The sequence below is a fragment of the Sceloporus undulatus genome, chromosome 3 (assembly GCF_019175285.1).
Source record: "Sceloporus undulatus isolate JIND9_A2432 ecotype Alabama chromosome 3, SceUnd_v1.1, whole genome shotgun sequence".
NCBI lineage: Eukaryota > Metazoa > Chordata > Lepidosauria > Squamata > Phrynosomatidae > Sceloporus > Sceloporus undulatus.
In genome coordinates, this window is record NC_056524.1 from 160,499,377 (window position 1) to 160,523,307 (window position 23,931).

Here is a 23,931-nt window from a genome sequence, read left to right on the forward strand (position 1 = left end):
ATATAGTGCTATGGATTTACACAGCGCTATACATACAAACAATAAAATACATAAAAGTAAACTTGCCCATGGTGTACATTCCCAATCTATATCCAAAGGCCTAAAGGCAGTGTAAAATACTAATTAATTTTTTTTTACAAAATATTAACAGTAAAAAAATAATTCGCAGTCTAAGACCATATTAAATTCTGCTAAACTTAATTTATAAGTGTGGATGAACTGTTTTGTATTCTTGGCTGCAAAACCAAGTAACTGATAGAATTTTGAACTGGATAAGGACTGTGCTATTGGATGTACAAATAATTCTCCTTTGAATTAACTTTAATGAGCAGTCAGAATGACTAGCAATCTCACTACAGTACTGTTCCAATGAGGCCTAAGTTAGAGAGCCTTGTGGAAGGGCTGGAAGCTCTAATGGTTTAAAAATCAAAAAATAAATCCCTATTAGCAACCACTGAAAAATGTTTAAGTACATGCTTTTCCCAGACAAGGCTAAAATTTCTTCCCATAACTGGAAACAATAAAAATCTTCTATCAGACTTTATTTCTTCGAACAGGCTTACCTCATCACTGTTCCATCTATTAGATACTACTGGGCGCAGGTGCTTAACACATACCACCTCTCTCATATCCTCATATGAAGGATCGTTTGGCACCATATCATAGTAGGGTAGCTGATACTCTTCAACGATACCTGGAAGTGATAGAAGTTTAAATCTGCTATGATACTGGAAGAACACAGATTAATATTAAATCTGCACTGCTAGCCTTAAAGTGGCCTTCATTTTCCTATACAGATTATTCTATTGTGTATGTACCCCCTGCCCTGGAGTAGCTGGAGTTAAAATGTGGAAGGTGTCAACACAGCAATTTGTGAAATGAGAGAGGAAGAAGACAAAAGCAAGAATTCTACTTCTAGAGTTGAGTCTCCCTTATCTGGAATTAGAAAATCTAAATTTGTCCACATGGATGGTTGAGATTGTGACACCTTTACTTTCTGATGGTTCAATGTACACAAATATATATGTTTATTAATATAGTTTATAAAATTACTTTTAGACAATGCATAGAAAATGTATATGAAAAACAAATGAACTTTATGTTAAGATTGGGGTCCCCCCAGGCTATCTCATTATGTATATGCAAATACTCCAAAATCCAGAAAACTCTGAAATGCAAAATGCTTCTGGTCCCAAGTATTTTGGATAAGGGAGGCTCAGTCTGGATCAAGGATACACCTCTTCCACTACTATACCTGTGTAGGTAGCAATTTTATCAGCAAACTAAGGAAACAGATATAGCACTGAAGAAAAACATGCAGTTTGAATATGTATCTGACTGAATGTCTGAAAAGATAAGTCTTTCTTCCTGTATTGCAGATAATTTGCTTTAGACAAACAATGCATACACAACACATCACGCCTTCTAGACACATTATTTGTCTTACCTCCTGTGACACAACGCCGAGCCATTTCCCAAATTATCAAGCCAAAACTATAGATGTCAGCCATGATGTACGGCTGGAAGTGATTTTTATTCAGAGTCTCATCTAGGACCTCTGGTGCCATGTAACGCTTTGTTCCCACTCTCGTATTCAAAGGGACATCAACTTCATTTGTATCACTATGGCAACATAAAAGTTATGTTGTTGAAACAACATAAAAACAGAATGTAGACAGTCATAATTATTATGGTAATATTAAACTTTTCCTTCAATTAGTGGAGTACAGGAAGCCTCCACTTATGGACTGGAGGTCTGTCAGAAAGTAGAATTGGTTCAAAGGCATTTTTCCTGTTGAAAACCCATCAACACCACACTATGTATCACTTTTGAGTGTGTGCAAAAGCTACAGAGAGAGAGAGAGAGAGAGAGAGAGAGAGAGAGAGAGAGAGGTCTTGAATCTTCCAGCCCCCGGACTTTCTCCTTTCTCTCCTGTTTACAGTCTCCACAGCAGTGGCACTAAAGACTGTGCATGTACACACACCCAGGACACGCTCCTGTCCTCCTCTCATGCACTTTGTTTAGTGGAGTACTCCAACATTGCACCAAACCCAGGGCCTTTGTCCCCTGCCAAGTTGACCTGCTACAGCACCTTACTAGAGAACTGGGCAGGTGGGAAGTATTGCAGGTGACACATTATTCTTCAGAGTATTTATTTTTATTATACATGCTATTCAGTGGTCTCTCTGGGGGCTGGTTGGGGAAAGCCTGGGATGGGGACTTTCCTGCCCTAGGCTGCACGTTTGCAGTAGATGTAAAAACCCTGAAGCCAAACAGATGTACAATAAATTACCATTGAAAACAGAAGCATATACAGGGTTTAATTTAGTTCAGTTTTAAAAATACTAAATGTTGAAGAGTTTGAAAATCTGTGAGCCTAAAAGTTATATTTTTTGCAAGTAAGTATTTTATCAGGTTCCCTGATTCCCTCATTCCTCCCATGGCCCCATCTTAGTGATGGTTGAGGATCAACAGAGGGATATCAGGGTTTTTAGTTTTAACTGCTGTTTTTATGCTTGATATTGTGTTTTTAATATGTTATACTGTTTAATACTGTCTTAAGGGGGGGAGGGATAAAGTGTTTTTAATTGTCATATTTTATATTTTACTGTTGTTAACCGCCCGGATTGGTTTGCCAGAGGGCGGTATAGAAATAAATATTATTATTATTATTAAAATATTATTAAATTGTCAAAGAAGAACGAAATGCTGAACTGCAATCTCTTCCATGAAAATAGATGGATTTTTTTAAAAAAAATGTATGACATTCTTACATCTCTAGTTCAAGAATATTTGGCAGATATATTTTTGTCTCATTTAGTCTTTCCAAAGTACTTTCTGCAAAGAAAATATTTAGTCTTTCAGGGACATAAACTTTAAATAAACATTCTGTTTTTCTGTTGTTGTTATGAACTAACCAAATGAGAAATTAATATTTTTCAGATCTAAGCACAAATACCTTTTCCTATGAATATATGGGCACTGGATTTTGTATAGACAGATGAAGTATCTACCTGTTAAATTTGACAGCTAGGCCCAAGTCAGCAATACAGCAAGTCCCATTCCTCTTTATCAAGATATTTTTACTCTTCAGGTCTCTGTGGGCAATAGCAGGCTTTCCTTGTGTGCCATATATCTCTGTGTGCAAATGGCAGAGACCACATGCTGCAGAATAAGCCAGTTTGAGTAGAGCTCTGTTGTCCAAAGTGGTACACTTCAGGTAGTCGTACAATGACCCATTTTCATGATAATCTGTAATCAAGTATAGATGGGTCCAGGATCCTGTACCTTTAATATCTGCTGCTATAAAACCTGTGTGAATTCAAGGAATTAATTAATGTTTACAATTTCTCCAGATATTTCAACAAAAACTGCACTAGGAATGAAAACTAAGAAAAACAAAAACAATGTGGAAAGGAGGTCTTCCCTACGAAGCAAGAATGGGACTCATGTAGCCCTCCAAATGTTTTTGGACTGGAATTTCTTGCAGCCCTAGCCAGTGTAGCTAACAGTGAAGAATTCTGGGAGCTGCGGTCCAGCAACAACTGAAGTGCTACTTCTTCACTGTTAGACAAAGAGCACATTTAATCTGCCAGGTATTTAACACAATTTGGCTCTGAATAGTGGTTTTATTATCTACTGAACAACCATCTATGTAATTAGAAATCTATTCCAAACAGTGGACTTATGGGAAGGCCATAAGAAGGCACAAGTGTGATAGGACGTTCTCATGTACATATTGGTATATGTGGTGTTGCCTGTGGTGCTGGATGTAATATAAAACTATAATGATTAGAACTGACTCATGGTTCTGTCTTCTATGTATATGTCCAACTCCCTTTTAAAGCCAGCCAAACAGCCATTACTGCATCTGCTGGCAGCATCTGGCACACTTTTATTATGTGCTTTGTGAAATACTTCCTTTTATCTGTCCTAAAATCTCCCCACCAGAGTCAGGAGATAACCTTACACACATTTATATATCTTTATCTTGATTTCCTATCTCACACTGTTTCTACACTAAAGGATGTCAAACACTGTAATCTATAAGAGTTGTTCCAGCTTCTCCATCTTTTCCATGTTTTTCCAACTCTACAGTATCATTTGAGAATGGTTTATTAAAGCTGGAAGTGGTCACAGCTCAAATTTGCATTAAGGTAGTATAATATGGGCAATTATGTTCTCTTTCTTTTCTAATTATGTCTAACATGATTTTCTCCTTTTCACATCAGCTGCACACTGAGTCAGTATTTTTTTAAATCCAGTTATCCCTAAAACGCCAAGATCTCCTTGGCAAAGATACAGAAAGCTCAGACGCTACAGGGAGGTTGGGATTTAATATTTCAATATATATCACTTCTAATTTGTAACAGTGAAAAGCATTTGCCTTTCTTCTGTCTGGAGAGATTCTAATTTGTTATTGTCAAAAAATTTGCTCATCTCACTATACACCTCTAGTACCAGCTTATTTATAAATAATGTTTTATATTTAAAAACTGCAATCACAATATCATTTTCCCTTTCTAATTTTGACAGAATTTTTGCTCTTCATCAGAATTATACTTAGTCAGTAAGAACATTTAAGACACTGTCTTCAGATATCACTTCCCCATTCAAGGATTATATTTTTTACATACCAAGTATATTCTCATGGCGCATGAGAACTGTCTGGTAAATCTCAGTTTCTCGAAACCAGCTGGCTTCTTCAGTGGTGAAAAATACTTTCACTGCCACTTTTTCACCCCGCCATTTACCCATCCACACTTCACCATATCGACCTTTTCCAACTTGCCGTACCATCTGAATCTGTTTGGCAATAGTCCGTTGAACCTGAAGATGAAATCTGAAGTCATTAAAGCAATCCTAAGAATACTAATAGTTTAAAATTGCTTATTATATAGTAACCTTTCTAAAATTGTTCTCTAGATAATAGAACTGAATCAATTACGCAACTGTTCTTATTCCATATAAATTATTTAAAAATTGTAACTTTAAGTCACACTTTAAATCAATGGGGCTAACAGATTACATGTAAACCATATAGATATAAATTATTTTGACTATTGTCAATGGAACTAAAATGGATTAATCCAAATACTTTAAACATATATGGGTTATGAACAACCCCAACAAGAAAACAAACTGCACTGAAATCAGCAAGACACTGCATTAAAAAGCTTTATTCTAACTGATTTTCATTTTGACTCCTAGCTTTTCTGACCCTTTTTGGACATAGCATGCCCAAGAGTCAATTACCTATATATATATAGCCCATTCATAACCTAGGAAACCTACTTAAGAATAAAAGAGCAGGAATAAGCAGTGCCAGAAAAGAACAGTGTTTTCCTCTTTTCTTTCCATCTGCCAAGTGTTCCAACCAATACAGGTTTCTCATGTCCTGTTTGCTCTACCCTGTTTACCTAAGGAAGCAGTTGCTTAGACTCTGTACTTCTCAAAAGCCGCTGAAAGCCCCCTCTCATTGGATTCCCATAACTTGGAATAGGAAACATAGCTCTGCCTCTGACTAAGAAAACTATTTTCCCCACCTCTCTTTCCCCTAGCAACATTGGAAAGATATTCCCTCTTGGGAATATCTGGCAGATATGGCACTGTCCTTCATATTAATATGAATCTGCTAGCAGATAAGCACCTGTTCAGTTTCTACAAAGGTAGTAAAACTTCATACAGTTCTTCTTTCTCCTTCTCAGCTTCCCTCCCTCTGAATACTTTCCCCTGGTTTCTCCATGTACCCCAAGAGTGAGCAACCTGTGGCTCTTCAGATCTTCTTACACTGCTGTTTCCTTAGCTCTAAGCTAACAGTGAGGATACCTGGAGCTTCAGTCTCACAACATCTGTATAACTGCGAGTTGACCATTCCTGGCACACTCAAAATAATTACTTAATCAGCTGTTTTGCTCTGACTGATAATCTGCTGCCCAGAAATCTATCCTACTAGACTCTCTTAGAATGTGGAGACACTGAGAAGAATAGATGAAGTTTTGCTCCATGTGGACTGAGGGAGCAGGTTCGGGAGGGACAAAATAATCCATCCCCAATGTGTCAATTCTGCTTATTTAGTGTCAGAGCATTCCTTGTTGTCTGTGGTAACCAGGTGAGTTGTTAATTAGTATGCTGCATAAAATAAGTAACTTTTAAATTATGTAGTTCACTAACTGCCTTACCAAAAGAGGAAGTCCTGAACCACTGCCAGAGCTCTGTGACTGGTCAATAAGATCTTTCAATGATTCCCCAACTGGAATAAAAGCTTCATCCTGCTCCAAATCACGATTGTAACACTGTTTTTTTGGTACCCATTTACAATAGTGCCTGGAGTGGGGAGGATAAAATTGTTCAAAATTTACATGGCTTGAGAAAGCATACTATTTATCCAATTACTCATGCATAGTACCATCTTAATGGTAAAAGTATTTAACATTGGAAATTTTTATAAAAATTATAAAATTTTAATCAGCACATCAACTGCCAAACTTTATTTCATTTTGCATACATGTATTACTCTTTCGACAAATAGCTGAATTCAGGAATTCCATGTTACTTGAGGTCTCACACTTTAGTTGCGGAGATCTATTTGTGATGTGCAGAATAGGAAGAGTAGTAGAAGACTCCCCCTGATCTTAGTCAGCCACTCAGGTCAAGCTGAATGACTGAAATCTAAATAAAGGCTGTAATACTCTAATTCTAAATGTATGACAAAGGAATATGATCATGATCTCATTCTACCATCATTGCAGTGCTGGTAATAAATTTCATGACAGTGGGTCTGCATAACTACTGTTATAATTTATCTGAAGCTCTTATGCACGGATGCAACAAATGACCGAACAAGATTTTAGCTGTTTAAAAAAGTCAAAGCTAAACATAAGATTCTTTATAGCTGACAGAAAGAACACACACAAATCCTTAAAATACCACAAAAATAGTGACCAATTATGTAATGCACTAGGTGTTAACAGTTGCTCAGTTATATGCTAAAAGCCCCAAATCATATCTTTGTATATCTTATCTTTACCAAAGTACCATATTAAATATTAATCTACAAGCCTGTTTATACAAATAATTCTATACATGCCTACTCAAAAGTAAGTGCTATTGTTTTCAACAGGACTTACTACTAAGTTTTAAGTGTGTGTAGGATTACAGCCTGAGGCTGTAATAGATCTCTGGTGCATGTACTCTATACAAGACAAGACACCATATTGAATTTAATTACCCTCTGTTTTAGATAGAACATCAGCTATGATGAATTCTGCTTATAAATCTATCCACCTCTGATCAGGACAACACTGTATATACTTAAATATACAGATGTGAATAAATATCCACAGGTTGCATCCCAGTAACCATCCTATTGGTTACTCCCAATTAGAGTAGCCCACCCCTGTATTAATTGCTTAATGATAAGTCGACATATAGATACATTCCAACAGGTCTACTCTAGCTCAGGTATTTATGTCCTGCATGCAAATCCATAAAAGCTTGAAAATCTGCTTTGGTATTATATTATATAGAGAATCAGCACCATACGGGACATAGTACTTTCATATCGATGACAATTTTCCTAGTGATGTGAATCAAATCATGTGAGATTCTGGGAAGCCTTAACATGAATTTTATGAGGTTAAAAAAAAATCTGTAATATCTATGATTGTGTGGTAAAAACGGGGAAACATCAGTAAGGTATTTTACCTGTAACAGAAAGACAGTAAGACAATCATAACTATTATACAGACTGCCATAGAAATAAGCACGGCTATCCATCGTATGCTGCCATCGAAGAGACCATCTAAATTAAAAAAAACAAAACACACACAATAATAATCAAATCAAAGACAAATTTCTCTTTCCTGTTTTGTGCAACCATGTATATTGGGTGTCTGTGTGGAAGTGCTGCAGAATGGAATGTGAGATTTTCAAATACTGAAGCTGGCAGTATAAACAGGCCCTGAGTTGTTATGCATTTTGTTAATTTTGTGATCATCAAGTGATAGGAACTGATTTTCCAGTTCTACATTACTCAAATCCCTTCATGAAAATCCACGTTTCAAAAGCAAGCACAGTATGACTATAAAATATCCTGTATTACCCTGCTCAATTTTGCTTCCCCTAATTAAATATAATGACTCTAGAAAAATGTTAGGCCAAACTTTTAAGGTGCAGTTGGTGAAGCACTTGTTTCTTGTTTTCAACGAGACAATCGTGTTTTTCTGTCTCAGTATTTAAAAAAGAAGGGAAGGAAAAATGGAAGCACCTCTAAGATTAACTGATATTAGCAAGAGTTTTCCTTGATTACAATCCATTTCCTCAGGTGCACTGATAGAATACAGTGTGCAAACTTGAGCTATAAATGTGCAGTTATATAGTTGTGAGAATGGGATCAGAATGATGCAGGATACAGCCATAAACCTCCAAAAGGTTGGTTTAACATAAACATTGCCTCTGAAGTGTGGATGCAATACATTCTGTTTTCAGTAAAGTTAGTGCTGTTGAAGGCAAGATCTTTTCCTGAAGGATATGTTTTTGTTATAAACACAACTGTAAGGAAAACCAGCCCACTGAGGTATGTAACGTGATAAGAAGCCATTATTCCTGTTCAAATCTTTGCTAATAGATTGAAATTCCTGTTCCCTCCAATCTCCACTTGAAATCTTCCAATCTCCAGCCAGGCAGCCAGGACTGCACTGTTTCTGACACTCTTTGGTCATTAAAATCAGACTGGCTAACTGTTTTAGGTGTGTAATCAAACAATTCTGTTTAAAAAAAAACTATTTTAGTCTCTTAAATTCTGCTTGTACTATCACCACTTCTTTGAGAACATTGTCTCAAGAGGTGCAATCAGCAAATACGTAAATAATTGTGGGAGACTGAAGTGTTCTAACACCACTTTGGGGATACTACCATCTCTAATGTCACATTTGTATCCATTCATTTTCTTGTGTAGAAGTTGTCTTGTTTGGCCTATGTAGAATGCAGAAGGCACTGCTGACAGAAAATGACTCATACTGTTTTAGAAAATGAGCAAGTGTGTGTACTTTAATGTTGTGATCAACATTACTAAGTCCTGTAGAATCACAGTGAAACATATAAGAAGGGGAGTGAGGAGGAGTCTTATGACACCTAGCAAACCAAGTAAATAACAGACTAAATTATTAATAATGATTACAGTTCCCTAATGTCCTTGGCTGCTCAAACCTGCCCAGCCACTTCTGATAGTTGGGGGCACACTCTCATACAGATCGATACAGCTAGTTAATAAACAGTACAGGATATAGGCTCCTATGGAAATGGAAATGAAATCCTACTGTACATGCAAAAGCCCTGCTCATAACTATGTAGACTCTGCCTGTTGAATGCTGGCAAGCACTATACCTGTAGGAATAGGAGGGGGCAATGTGGGCTGCAGATCTCGATTGCAGAAATCTGTCCGACAACATTCAATTGTCCTCCGTAGTTGTGCTTTTGGAGAGTCCTATAGAATAAGAAGAAATTTGACATACACTCATACACACTTTTTTCACATATATATTATTTGAATTACATTCAGGTTCTTTAAGCAATAAAAGGAAAGGTTAATTCTGAAGTAGAAATCTCCCTCCTCCTACATAAACAATTGAATTAGATAAAACATCTATAAAACTGACAAGTCACACTTGGAATGAATTGTTGCAGTGTGAAATGCTTGTTTTCAGATTTCTACCAATTACATCTTTTGGCAGGATAGCCTCACTTCTCCCTGGTTTTTATTTACTGTCCCAGCAGTCAGTTCAACATCTCATGCTCACCGAGCATACCAATCCTCACTGGGGCTACTACTCATTACCTGATCCCCTCCTGCAAAATATCTTAAGATTTTTTAGCCTTTTTTGTACCTCTGCTAACTTTGATATTAAATCAGGAGTATTGTGCATGGATGGGCCTTTTGCCTTCACCAGTATTTTTACTTGGAGAACGATTTGTCTATTAGTAGGCATTATTACTCCCAATCTCAGTTTGTTGTAGCAAAGTTGTTAAGGCTGAATGATACCATTTTGTCTCTGTTATAAACACAACTCCTTCTCTTCTCATCTCCACCATCTCTTCCATAGTCAGCCCCTCCTGTGTACTATGGGGATAACACTACTAACCTATGTACAGATTTCTTGAACGAACTTCAACAAGGCAAATTAGGTGAAGATCTCCAAGCACTTTGAAGAACTAAATAATATGAACTAAGGCCCCATACAGACAGGCCAAAATAAAGCTGCTTCGCATCACTTTGGAGGTATGCTGTTTAAATGATGCATGCGTCCTAAGAGTCTGGAGCCATGCCCAAGCCATGCTCCAGTCCTAAGGACTGAAAGGTGGCTTTGCTGTGGTTTCTGGCCTCTTAGGACCACATCATTTAAACAGCATACAGTCCATCCTCGCCTTACGCGGGGATCCTTCTGGATCCCTCCCGTAAGGCGAATCTGCCTCTTGCTCAAGCCCCATTGGAAACAATGGGGCTTGTGCGCGGTGGCGCGGGTGTGCGCAGGGCGCAACGGACGGCGCGCGCGCCCATTCAATTGAATGGACGGGCCGCCCTTCCACCCCACGTCGCCCCGCGGCTTGAGCGCATATGCCTAGGCCGGTATGCGCGGGCGCACTGTACTTCCAAAGTGCCTGAAGCAGCTTTATTTTGCCTGTCTGTATGGGGCCTATATTAGAAACTTTTTTTGAAAAGCTATAAAAACTCTCTCAAATTTGTCTTTTTGGGGGGGTATGGTTGTAAAATTCTTCCCTACTAAGATATGAATAACAAATACTGGAGTTCATTGTGAGACGCTGCCTGATGTTAAGAAATGATACGCTCTTCTCTTGGCCTGTTTAGTATCCTTTTTCTGTTATGATTGCAATGCTTTCCTGGATTTTTATTTAACTATATGGCAATCAGACTTTTTTATTTTAAACAAATAGCTGTTTCATTAGAACTGCACTAAGAACTTGGAATGGAAGAAACATGCTTTAAAGTATACTTTAATGTGCTTCTTTTTTTTCATTTGGATTCCAAACTAATCCAAATCAGCTCCCCCATGTATTTCCCATTCCAAATCAGTGCTTTCATAATTCAGCTCATACAATGCAGTTCAAAATTGTTGACCTTTCTAGGTAATTTGACAGTGCAGCTATAGACTGATAGCTAGCTTTTATCTCTATTTTTTTTTACTAGCATGCTATCCATCAGTATGTAACAGGCTTGACATGCAGATTTAATTATTCAAATCTAATAGCACTCGCCCTGGTCTCAGACGACCGTATGAATACCTTGCACTGGAAGTCTGACCTTCGTACTTCATGCAGCCAGAAGCAAGAGTAATCTCTCCATTTTCCTCTTCTTCCATAATGGCAAAGCATGTCCGTTTGTTCTGGAACAGATAAAATTTATTTCAACATTCCCACTTTTTTGCATTCAAACCCAAACTATCTGCATTTACAGAATATATCATTTTATTTTCTTCCTCTAATAGAACCGCACATACCACTGCACTTTAAGATGGAGATGCTCCGAGCAGACAAAACATGTTATAATTGCCTGACAGAATGGAAAATCATGTTAGTTACTCCAAAGAGACTAAGAACTATTCCCATGGTTTCCATGTAAATATTTAGGCTATTATGAAGTTTCAGTTAAGATTATTCTTTTGTGGTGGGTGCCTTGTCATGTGATAGTGAGGTTTGTTGAACTGTTTTTAAACAATTAGGTTGAACTGCTTTTAATGAAACCAAATGAAATGCTCGTTTTTCAAATTCTTCTAAACAGGATTAAGGAATGCAGTGTAGATTAATTAGATTGATCATATACAACAATGAATTACTGTAGAACCTAGGGGAGGAAAATCGGCAGAGAAATCTCAGAGCTTCAGGAAGGTTGAAGGGAAACTCTCCCTACAGGCAATGCAGAGCTGTGCCTAGGCAGTGGGGTTAAGGGTTTAAGCTCCTTGCCAGAGTTCTCAGTAGAATAACCCAACAACATCAAGTGAAAAGGTTATGAAAGTGCTCGTACCATTTGCAAGTTTTACTTTGTGAAACTGGATTCTGGCTCTGCAGCTATTAAGGCAGTGGTTCTAACCTGTGGTCGCAACCCCTGGGGGGGGGTCAAATGACCTTTCACCTATTTCTGATGGTCTTAGAACCGAGACACCTCAATTTTATGGTTGGGGTTACCACAACCTGAGGCATGTATTAAAGGGTCGTGGCATTAGGACGGTTGAGAACTATATTTAAAGGTAAAGATTGTGCAAGACTTGATGTCACACGAACTGGAGTTACTCTTGTTAATATTACTCCTCATTTTAGTAAACTCCAAGTCCGAAAACTATATAATATTGTGTTGATTTGGGTACTGAATTACTGAAATAAAAATGTTCTAATTTGAACAATTTATTTCCTTATAAAATGTTAAAATCTGATATACATAAATGCTTGAATGGAAAATTACTTACAAAAAAACACAAAACATTTTTATTCACATACTACGTTGAGTGCCCCCCCCCCCAAAAAACCCCAGGCACATGTAGATGTGAAACAGGCACGGGGGGGGGGGGGGTTAGACAATCACTGCTGTAGAGCTATCATATGAAGATGACACTAGAGGCATAAAAGAGCAAGTATTCTTTTTGCCATTTTAAGTATTCTGACCTTAAAAGTCTAAGAACTGAAAAAGAGAGAAGAAAAGAACTAGAAAAAAAAGGGGCAAGAATATTTTGAAACCTCTTTTATAATCATTATCTATGGGTCTCTTCCCCCACCCCAAATACTTATGCATGTGTTATTAACTGCATTTTCTGGCCAGTGCCCTGAGCAATAGCATTGTAAAAAGGAATGTGTCCTCAGGTGCCAGGGTTACTCCATCTTCTTGCTTCTTTTGTTCAGGATCTGTCTTCATCCCTGTTCCAAGCAGCATGCTGTCTAAATTCTGCCCTGTAGGATGGAACAAGAACATAATATTTTGTTTTGCAGAGAGATGTAAGATTTAGTGGTTCCCAACCTTCCTAATGCCGCAACCCTTTAATACAGTTCCTCATGTTGTGGTGAGACCAAACCCATGAAATTATTTTGTTGCTACTCAGAACTTAATTAAATAGGTGTTTTCCAATGGTCTTAGGCGACCCCCCTGAAAGGGTCATTCGACCCCAAAGGGTCCCGACCCACAGGTTGGGGGACCACTGATTTAGGCAGTAGCTGCCTCCCTACAGTCTTTTGACCATTGGTGCTCTTCCCAGCAAAGTGTTCGTCTTCATTTCGATACTCCTAAGAAATTTGCATACTATTTCCCTGCAAGGCAACCCACTTCCTGTTTTAATATAATTGTATTCCGCGGGTCAGTCTTCACTACGTGTTATTGGCATTGCTGTGGATTTTTGTATATATTGCACCAACACTTGGCTTCCTTTTCCTGGGCAAATTCACATTCTTTTTGCTCTCCTTCAGCCCAAAAAATACACAGCCATTCGATCAATGTGAAAGCACAGACACATGCGCTGATGTGCATTTTCCCAGATTTCTAGTAAAAAAAAAATTGTGAAGCCTTTTACTATGGAGCTTAAGGAGTTTCTTACCCCACTTCAAAAAGCCCAAACTCCTTGATCACATTGGCTGGACTTCATTTATTTAACTGGAATCAGGAGTATTTAAATTGTGCAGACTAGCCCCCAGTGTATTTACAGCGCAGTTTGAACATAAGCTTGATATAAATATCAGGATAGACAATCTCTCTCTGTAGCATTGTTCAGTTTATTCAAGAACATGAACTCTGCCAACAGCCGGCATAGAAGTTTGAGTGGGATTGGTGGAAGAAAAGAATCAGTGGGCTGTGTCTTTTTAGTTAAGGCTAGTTGTCCGTGGAGCAATTTGGAGGCTATCTTGTGTGACTTTGCATGGACTGAGCTATGTGCTCTGCTATAATGTAACCAATCCCTCAATCTCTGGAGCTCAGCTAACTGGACAGAGACAACGGGATGTTGTATGCATGTCTTCATAGGAGACTTTTGGGGGACAAGTCTTCTGAAGTGTGCTGTCTTCCAGGAGCAAAGATTATGATATAACGAGAGGCTTACAAGAGCCCTCAAACACCTTCCTTTCAATTCACATGGGAACAATATCGCAAGATCAGCTTTGAATGTATTGCCAGACACTATGAGGAAGCTGAAAGACCTTGAGCACAGACCTAGGGAACCTGAAAGATCTTGGGGCACGCATTGTTATTTTATCACTTCTTCCTGTTGAATGACATGCGCTCAGGAGAGACAGAAGAAATTGGGTGTGAACAACTGGTTCCACAATAGTGCCATAACACAAGATTTGACTTCTTGGATTTACCCTATTATTTTTCTGAAGAAGGATTTCTGACAAGAGGAGGGTTGCACCTCACAGTAACTGCTAATAGAGTTTGCAAACCTGATCAGAAACGTAGAGAATTCTGTGGGTTGGAATTTATTTCCTCTGAAGCAGGCTAACCAATGTTTTGTTTTAAAGCAAAGCCGAACAACACAAGAAGATATGTTTCACATAAAGAATACCTGCACTGTGCCAGCATGGGCTTGCCATCAGCGGTTTGAGTTTCCACCACATGGAAGCCCCGTTTCTAAGGGTGCCTGAACATGCGGCAGTGCAAGCAAGAGCGCGCCCACATTGAAATCACAGGACTTAATATCCCACATTTTTTATTTTCACGGGGGATCGGAATGGATCCCCCACATTTGGAAGGACACACTGTATTCTGAGGTGGAGCCAACTGTACTTTTTTAGGTTGACATAACCACACATGGTTGATAAATAAAAAAACTCAGACAATAAACTAGACAATTTGGTAATGAGGCACCAGGAGCAAGTAACTGATATGATACACATCACTAGACTGGCATAGCCCTGGGATACCACTGTCACTACCTTTGTTGTATATCACTAAAAAAAGGAATACAAACCTGGAAAAGAAAGTTCCAGAGAGTGATTCAGAAAAACTTTGGCAGATGAATGTGATGTAAAGGCCTGGGAATAGGCGCATGCAGCCACATTGTGGGCTTATCCAAGGCATAAGAGACACTTGGAATGCCTGTCATTCTCTACTGTTCCGAACAGTAATGTGGAGGCGCATTACATCCCACATGTGTGAGTCACAGAGGTCACAAAGAAGATGAATATTTGTAAGCACAAATTGTCATCTCTTATGTCTAGAATCAGGTGGAGACCACTGTCCTTGGGAACTGTTAAGTATCTCAAATTCCACTATTTGTCTGAAAAAGGCAGAGGTTAATATACTCCCCTTGATGATTTCTTCTGGTAGCAGTTGAACAAAAATAACCATTTGAAGGAATGGCATCAAAACGTTTATCAGTAACTCTGATGGACAGAACCCCCTGATCTGTAGTTATGGAACACCAAGTCAAGAGATAACAGAACAGACAGCTGCTGAAGGTGAGTGTGGGGTGAAACTAGTCATGGAGGCAGTGTTAAGTGCCTGGAACAGTGAGTCAAAGTCGATGTTTGGAAGACTTGGTTTAAAGTAGTACTTCATTGGGAAGATGAAGATGTCTTCTTAGCCATAAAGAAACTATTCCTAGAAGCAGACTGATATTTCTTCTCATGATAAAAAAGAAGCCTTTTACAATTCACAGTATTAAGGAATAGAATATTAAAAAGCAGTAACTGTGCATTTAACTGTGTTGAACTATTACACCTCTCATGGTTTTTGTGTTAGAATGATCTTTGCATTAGTCATGTATCAAATGGCACGTCTTCAACTTTCATACAAGCATTCTGGCCAAGTGCCACAGCCAGAAGCCATAAATATCTCCTCAATGTCACCGCTCCCAACAAAGATTTGGACACAGTCAGCTCCATGCTTTGCCAGACTGATCTGTTCTACTGCTACGGTCACAACCTTTTTGAAACAAGTGGTCCACATCCTCCTTATCAGGAGGAAAGTGGCCTATTAAGTATGCCACTTCAGCCCATGTGAATATTTAGTAAACACCTTAAAAGGACATTGGTAGCACATAAAAGGCCATACCAAGAGCCAGTATAGTGAAGTTGGACTATGATTCTGGAGACCAGGGCTCAAATCCCTGTTCACTCATGAAAACCTACTGAGTGACCATGGGCAAGTCACACTCACTCAGCCTCAGTGGAAAGCAAAGGCAAACCTTTCTAAACAAATCTTGCAAGGAAAGCCTTGTGATAGGCTCCTCCTAAGAGTTAAATCAAAAATAAATCAAAAATAGCTTGAAGGCACATAACAAGAAAACGACATGGTGATTTACAATTTTCAAAGTCAAGAAAGATCTGGCACAAGCCCTTTGTCCCAAGTAGTCCACCTTCTTAGATGAAATCTCAAAGAGGAAAGCAGGATTAGCAGGACAGCATTGCTGCCAAGAAGAAACAGAAGTAAACTTAAAGAGGAAGGGCCGATAAAAACTGAGGTAGCCGTGGGGGGGAGTTCTATGGGCTAACATTTAAATGTATGATGTGTGGAGCAAACTGAAATATCTCTAGATGGTGATGCAGGAGGTGAACAGGAACGTCTGTTGAGGTGAACAGGAATGATGAGGCTGAAAGCATCTATAATATGGAGGACTTTTAGATTTTCTGTGAAAGTCATCACTGTAACATGACAGAATGATCCCAATGACCATGCAGATAGTGAAAGTAATATAAGTTACGAACAGTGAAATGAGAAGGTGAACAGGACTCGAGTGTGAGACTCTTAGTGCTGATACCATTAACTGAAATGATCTCCATAAACATATTTTGAATAAGCAGGTAATAGTAAGGACCCTTGGTCTCTATTTCAATTTACATTGAGTCTGCTCAATATCTCAGGTTAGCTCATATTCTAGTGATAGACATGAATCCTCCTAGGTGTCAAGGATTAACTTCACTGTTGAGGGACAAATTCTTAAACAGATTGACAGCTGTGCCCTTCTTCTCAGACAGAAGTGTTGCAAATTTCTCCCTCAGAATCTAATCAATGAACCAGACATGGGGACCAAGCAAGTGAAAGTTCAGTATCAAAAAGCTGAACTGACAGGATCATCAAAATTGGAGGGACTGCAGGAACAAGACTTCTTGAAAAGCCATACAGGAAAAAAAATCTACTATTTTTTCTGAGGGCAAGGATGACCTTCTTCAAATGCTTGCTTGCCTTTATCGAACTTCTATTTAGTCAGGGAAGAAAAGGGACTGGAGCCAGCTCTGATGCTGAGGTCTGGACCAAGGGCTTTGTACTGACCAAAACTTTTCATTTGGATGCTTGGCATATCATCTGTTTCACTATGGCATTAGGTACCTTGACAAAGTCTACAGTATGTTCTTGAACTAGAAGACAGAATCTGGTGGATATGTTTTGCTGTTCTGGTCTAGTGACGCAGAGCCAAATTTGATAAGAATCAACAGTGTGGTTGTTGCCCAAACAAAGAAAACACTTATCATCTGTGAGGGGAATCTTACTCGAGCAAACACCTCAGTGATTACAAATAGCTTGTGAGGTAAGAGAAAATTCCCCAAAAGGGAGAATTTCAAACAACAAAGCATGAAGAAAATGCATGAAACAAAGTTTGTGTACACTGAACCAGGAGCAAACAAAGGTGTCATTATCTCAGCCACACATGCAGACAATTTTCAGATTTTGGAATTCCAGATAAGGGGTATTCAACCTGTATGCAGTTTTAGTTCATGATGGTCAAGAATACATAAGCCCTCCTGCCTTCTGATATAGTCAACACAATTTTCCTTCTGATTTCAGCAGAATGCTCAATATTTCGACTAGGAGGAATTACAATGTTTTCTTTCATATCTTTTCAAGAAAATGTTCAGAAGCCTATTCAAAAGAATATCCAGTTGGCTCTCCATATCCACAGATTTTTTTTTATCCTCAGATTCAAGCATTCAAAAAATGTAAATTCCAAAAAGCAAACCTTGATTTTTGGCATTTTATATAAGGGGCACCATTTTACTATGCCATTGTATTTAATGGCACTTGAGCATCCACAGACTTTGGTATCCACAGGGGGTCCTAGAACCAAACCCAGTGAATACCAAGGAACCATGTATTTAACAGTGAAATTTTCCCTTCCTTTGCTACCTTAGTGTTGCAATTTGTATTTGTCTCATTACAACAGGCAAGGGGGTCCCTTGCTGAATTGATTCAATTCAAGCGCATCTCCAAATTGAAGTTTCCTAAGACAGAAATATGTCAAGCACAAAAGAAACATTACATAGAAATCATCCACAATTAAGTTCAGACACACCATATATTTAGCATATTATTTCGGAACCAAATCCCAGAAAAGATGTAACCACCAGTGGATTAACTACTGAATGAAGCTAGTGTTCTCTTTAGTATAACCATAGCACACAATCACTTATCAATTTACTACACATACAGCCTCATACTTAATTGCAGCTACTCAGAATTTGTACTTAAATCTGCAAACTGATAGAAGCTTCCTGTAATATGTAAACATTTATAAACAAATGTTCAAAACATTATTTCAGATACAGGTACAGGATTCCAAGTGGTTATAGCAAAAAGTGTTAAAATTTTTAGCATCTATCATTTGGACAGCAGGTGACATTTAACAACTTTGAAACAAAATACAACACTAACATTTAATTAAATACAGTGCGCCTACTTCATATGCTGGTACTCATACACTGAAAGCAACGTCCAGAAGAGGTAATGGTGTGCACGTCCATGGGCATGAGCCCCATTGTTTTCAATGGGGTTACACCATATGCGGTATTTCCCTTACATGGGGGAGGTCCAGAATGGATCCCCCATGTAAGGGAAGGGTGCACTGTACTGTGAGCTACTGGAGCAACTTCGTTTAAGTGCTAGTCAATATTCCTGTGACTAAAAATTATTCATAATTTCTATTACCAAAATAAGATGGTTTTGTCACAACAGATATGGAGCAAAAATAGCATTCCAGACAAACTACAATTACTACAGTGGCCCCTTGGTATCTGCTGGAGTTTGGTTCCACCACCCCACCTGGACACCAAAATACATGGATGCTCAAGTCCCATTAAATACAGTGGCATAGTAAAATGGTACCTCTTATAGAAAATGGCAAAAAATATGGCGCTACAACTGTATTCAGATTTTATTTTATTCTACTGATTGAATGAAGAAACTGACATCCTTGAGATCCAATATCGTTCATAATCCTTTTGGGAAAGTGCCTTGTACAGTCGGCCCTCTCCTTATGTGGGGGATCCGTTCCGGACCCCTCTGCGTAAGGCGAATTCTGTCTCTGCTCAAGCCCCATTGGAAACAATGGGGCTCGTGCACAGTGGTGTGGCGGTGCACAGGTGCCACGGGCACACGCGCCCATTCAATTGAATGGGATGCACCACCCCTTCTGCCCCACGTGCTCCCCGTGGCTTGAGCGTGTAAGCTCAAGTCCGCGTAAAGCATGCCCGCGTATGACGCGGGCGCACTGTACTTACACACTGCAACACAAAAACCCCAGGTAACCTTCTATCATCCTCTGACAAGTGAGCAAGGAAAGGGGTCACCTTTTCTCAAAATAATTTCTGGTACCTTCCCCATGAATACTTGCTAAACAACTATGTTTAATTCCAGGGCAGCTGGAGAGTAGGTTTTCCTCCCAACTGCATCTAATTTGTGGCCTTCTTTATTAGTTGGTGCCAATTAATTTTTCGGTGGACTTATTCTAGCAGCTTTCACAATGTTTGAATTTAATTGTGGTGTTTAAACAACACAGCACAATTGGCTTCTTACGCTTGGTATAAAATCCCAGTCTTTCCTGATCCAGAATATAGTGATGAACGGGTGAGCCAAGTATACCTTGCCACATTTCATAATTATGGAAGCACTGACGTAACTACAAGTACTTGAACTTGAGATTCCACACATCTGAATACATGGCCCAATACTGGGAGTGTGGGCAAAGAGATGACCTGGAGGTACAAAGCATTTGCATTCTTGTAATTTTCTCAGGCTGAGATTGGCTATTCTCTGAAAGGCAAAGAGGATGCTAATCTTTAATTGTAGGGTTAGGAAACAAAGTTGAAGATGAAACAAAGTAGAAAAAGAATCTGGATCAATATCTTCTCCTGAGGATTTTATGGTTTCTCATATCTTGCTAGAGAGTGTATCAGATACAACAGTCCCATTTCAAGAGTAGCAACTATATAGTGATTTGAGCACTGGGCTATGACTGGAGAGCAGGGTTCAAATCCCCCCTCAGCCATGAAACCCAAAGAGTGACCTTGGTCAAGTCACACTCTCTCAGCTTTGGAGGATAACAATGGCAACCTTCCTCTGAAGAAACCTGTCAAGAAAACCCTGTGATAGATTTGTCTTAGGGTTGCTGTAAGTCAGAAAGAACTTGAAGGCAAAACACACACACACACACACACAGAACTGTACAATAGAAAGTCACCATGGTATAGCGGTTTGAACATTGGACTATGACTCTAGAGACTAGGATTTGAATCCTTGCTTGGCCATGGAAAACCATTGGGCTACATTGGGCAAATCACATTTTCTGAGACTCAGAGGAAGGCAAAGACATACCTCCTCTGAATAAATCTTGCCAAGAAAACTGTGGTTCACCTTAGGGACACCATAAGTCAGAAAGTCAGTGAAGGCATACAACAACAAAGTGAAGGATCCATTGCACAGAACTGAAGCTGTTGATGGTGCAGGAGGAAGATGACCCCTGAATAGATGTGAGAGGGAGTGAGGATGTTGGATCTGATCTTAGTGGTTGATGTACAAGTGGTAGATGTAATGGTGTCAATGGAGGATAAATTAAATGGTGGTATCTAAGGCCTCCTTAATACCACTGCTGTTGGTTAGATACATTTGTGTTGTGATTATAGTATCAATGACTGTTGGTCAAAGAAGAGATGAAACAATTGAGTGCAATAATGAACTGCGGAGTTACGTTGAGGTATGCCATAAGGCTGTTTGTAAGGCTCACAGAATGGAACATAGGCATAATATCTCAGGTTAGCTTGGGATAGAGATATTCTGTCCCAGTATGAGATAAGGGATCAATGGCACCCAAAGTAGGTATGCTCTCTATCTTTTATAAGTTAAGCATGACAAAATATTTACAGTATTTAAGTTGTTAGCTTATATCCCACCTTTCTTCCAAAACAGTATTTAAAGTGGCTGGACTTATACGGACATGAGTTCCTGCAACAATGGTGGGATGTAGAATGACATCAAGGGACTGTTCTTGATTACAGCTATTCCTATTACTAAGGGATACAGATCTACTTTGATCTGATGGAAAATTAGATTTGAATACTCTGGAAGTGATTAGGGCTCACTTTTGCGTTTCATGTTCAAGTGGACAAGGTAGAGCAAATCACCAGTTGCTCCTGCACAGTTATCTAAAACTGCAATGTGAGACATAATTGATGATCTATCAACTAGTTTGCCCTCTGAATAAAAACCCCACAATTTGGATTCCATCACAAGTGTTCTATACATTCTGCAATGTAGGACTCTGATCACAAATTCATTCAAGCATCATTTGAGCATCTGTTTGCAGGTCCCAGAGAGTATTCAAAGTATCTCAGTGTGAAGATCTGAGGTGGAGACCAGAATTAAGGCTAATTCCTGCACTGTAGCTATAGGGTTGGTATGAGCTGTAGTAGTAGCTAGACACTTAGATAATCTTTCAGTTTTGAGTCAGTGGCTGAACAGAATAATTTGGACTTCTGCAAATCCTTCTCTAAAGATTTACCAGGTGTCAATGGAACCTCTGGGATAGGTGAAGGGGGGTGATGGACATCTGCACAGAAGTAACCATCTGGACTATAAGCGTTGAAACTGGGGCAGCCTACAGTGATATTGTTGGTACAGTACTTATTTATTTAAACTAACAATCCAATATTAAAGTGGGCAGCCCAAAGAAGCTGTCAGCATTCAGGCAACTCTTAGTATTGATGATGGTGAGGTGATGATGATTCTGTATGAAAATTTACTCCATCACTGATGGCGGCCTAAAAAAGCTACCAAAGCTGTATGTAAGTGCTTGTTCTGGGCTGACAATACACACACACACACACACACACACACACACACACACAAACACTTTTAACTATACTTTTCCCCATCTAAGCAAAGGAGAAAGTACAAATGTCCCAATTGTGGAATACACACACACACACACACACACACACACCTTTTTGAAGAAGCCCTTTGGGCCCATGAGCCTGTGAAGAGCTGATGAATTTTACTTCCAGCAATGGAGATGGAAAAGAACTGAGATAAAATTAAAGAGCTTGCAACGTACAGTGATAAGCGGAATAAGTGGGGTTGTCACCAAAACACAAATTTCCAAGGATATCTGCACAGGCATTAGTACAGTCAGCCCTCTCTATATGCGGGGGATCCATTCTGGACTCCCCCACGTATAGAAAAAACAGCATATGTTCAAGCCCCATAGGAAAGAATTAGGCACGTGCATGTGGCGATGTGCGGGGTGCATGGCATGGGTACGCACCTCATTAGTTCTAATGGGGCTTGCCTTCCGCGCAAGCTCAAAGTCATGGAAGGCAAGTCTGCCTATGAGGAGGGCTGACTGTATGTGTGAGTCAGCGATGACGACAACAACAACAAAGCATTTTTTTCTGTTAGCTTTATGAATGTTTTATGTTGTTTTAAAATCATATTAAATGTGCTATTCTGGATGAAGGTACAATATAGACACATTATTAAAAACAAGCAAACAAGTCAATAGACCAATGTACTTTTAGGAATTCTCAATCATAGTGAAAACACCACAAGGTCAAAGGCCATCATCAACTTATTCCAAGAGATAGGCTGTCTTTAAAAAGAAATTGCTGCTATGTTGCACAGCTTTTATAATCTCCATTTCCTCATTTAAACAAAATGCTCACACAAATGCTCATAAATTTCACATGACTTTCCCCATAACTAAGTTCACTACTCTGAAATTCCTTTTGGTGATTCAGACTTGTATACCTGGACAACGACTTTGCAATTAGTGCTAAATAATTACATTCCCATAAACTATCCCGATCCTTCTTTTTAGGTGTTTTGATTAACAGCATGTGCATTCAAGCAGTATTCCTGATATGAGGAAACACCGTGATAAATAGTTTTGTTAGATTCCATAAATTAACAGTACTGCTTTTAATTAATTTTCTTTCAGGCCTGTTAGAACATCAAATAAATCACATTCAAACAGAAATATGAAGTCACTAAAAGTAATCCATGCTGGATGGGGCCATGTACTGATATGGAAATCAGTCACTTTCAATAAGTGCAAATTCAGCAACTGATACCTTGCCAAATGGCACAAGACAGATTGGACAGTTTCATGTTTTTAAGAAAACTGAGCTACACATCCATGCATATTATCTCAATTATCATTGTAAGTGTGCTTTAAACTGATTTCTTTAAATGGCCTGCCTGTAGATAAGTCCCAAGCTTAAGGAGTAAATGAAATTTACTTAAGAGACCAATTCAAACATTTTTATTCTGTATTTCTTATACATTGTTTTTGAATAGAGATCACTGTGTTAAGGGATTTTGGCAGAAGATCTTGTTGGCAATGGTTACAATTCAAAAACATGCATAAAATCTACCCAAGGAGACTCATTTTAGACACAATCTTTAGAGCTTTCTTTACTAAAATCTAACTTGGTTTCAAAAACCCATATTGTTAGCCTGGAAATTGTTGAAAAGGGCTCAGGTTAGTTTCAGGTGCATATAAAACCTCTCCTTTTCAACAACTCGCGCACCATGGTCCTGAACAGCTTTTTGAGACTAAGTTTCAAACTATTTTCCAAAGTTACAATATCTTACCAGCACCTATTTCAAACTGCAGTTTAAAGATAAAACAACATTGGTTATGCACGGAAAAACAACATATAATGAAAAACAT

At 38.8% G+C, this 23,931-nt stretch overlaps 1 protein-coding gene across 1 annotated transcript in view; it reads right to left on the reverse strand.

The window, feature by feature from the left end:
* Window positions 1-23,931, reverse strand: part of BMPR1A (bone morphogenetic protein receptor type 1A) — a 90,599-nt gene that overhangs the window by 2,264 nt on the left and 64,404 nt on the right. The window contains 11 exon segments of the mRNA XM_042459784.1: window positions 564-694; window positions 1,448-1,623; window positions 3,016-3,313; window positions 4,639-4,831; window positions 6,184-6,328; window positions 7,709-7,805; window positions 9,389-9,488; window positions 11,303-11,319; window positions 11,322-11,400; window positions 12,794-12,857; window positions 12,859-12,958. Of these exon segments, the coding sequence (XP_042315718.1) occupies window positions 564-694; window positions 1,448-1,623; window positions 3,016-3,313; window positions 4,639-4,831; window positions 6,184-6,328; window positions 7,709-7,805; window positions 9,389-9,488; window positions 11,303-11,319; window positions 11,322-11,400; window positions 12,794-12,857; window positions 12,859-12,958 (1,400 nt within the window).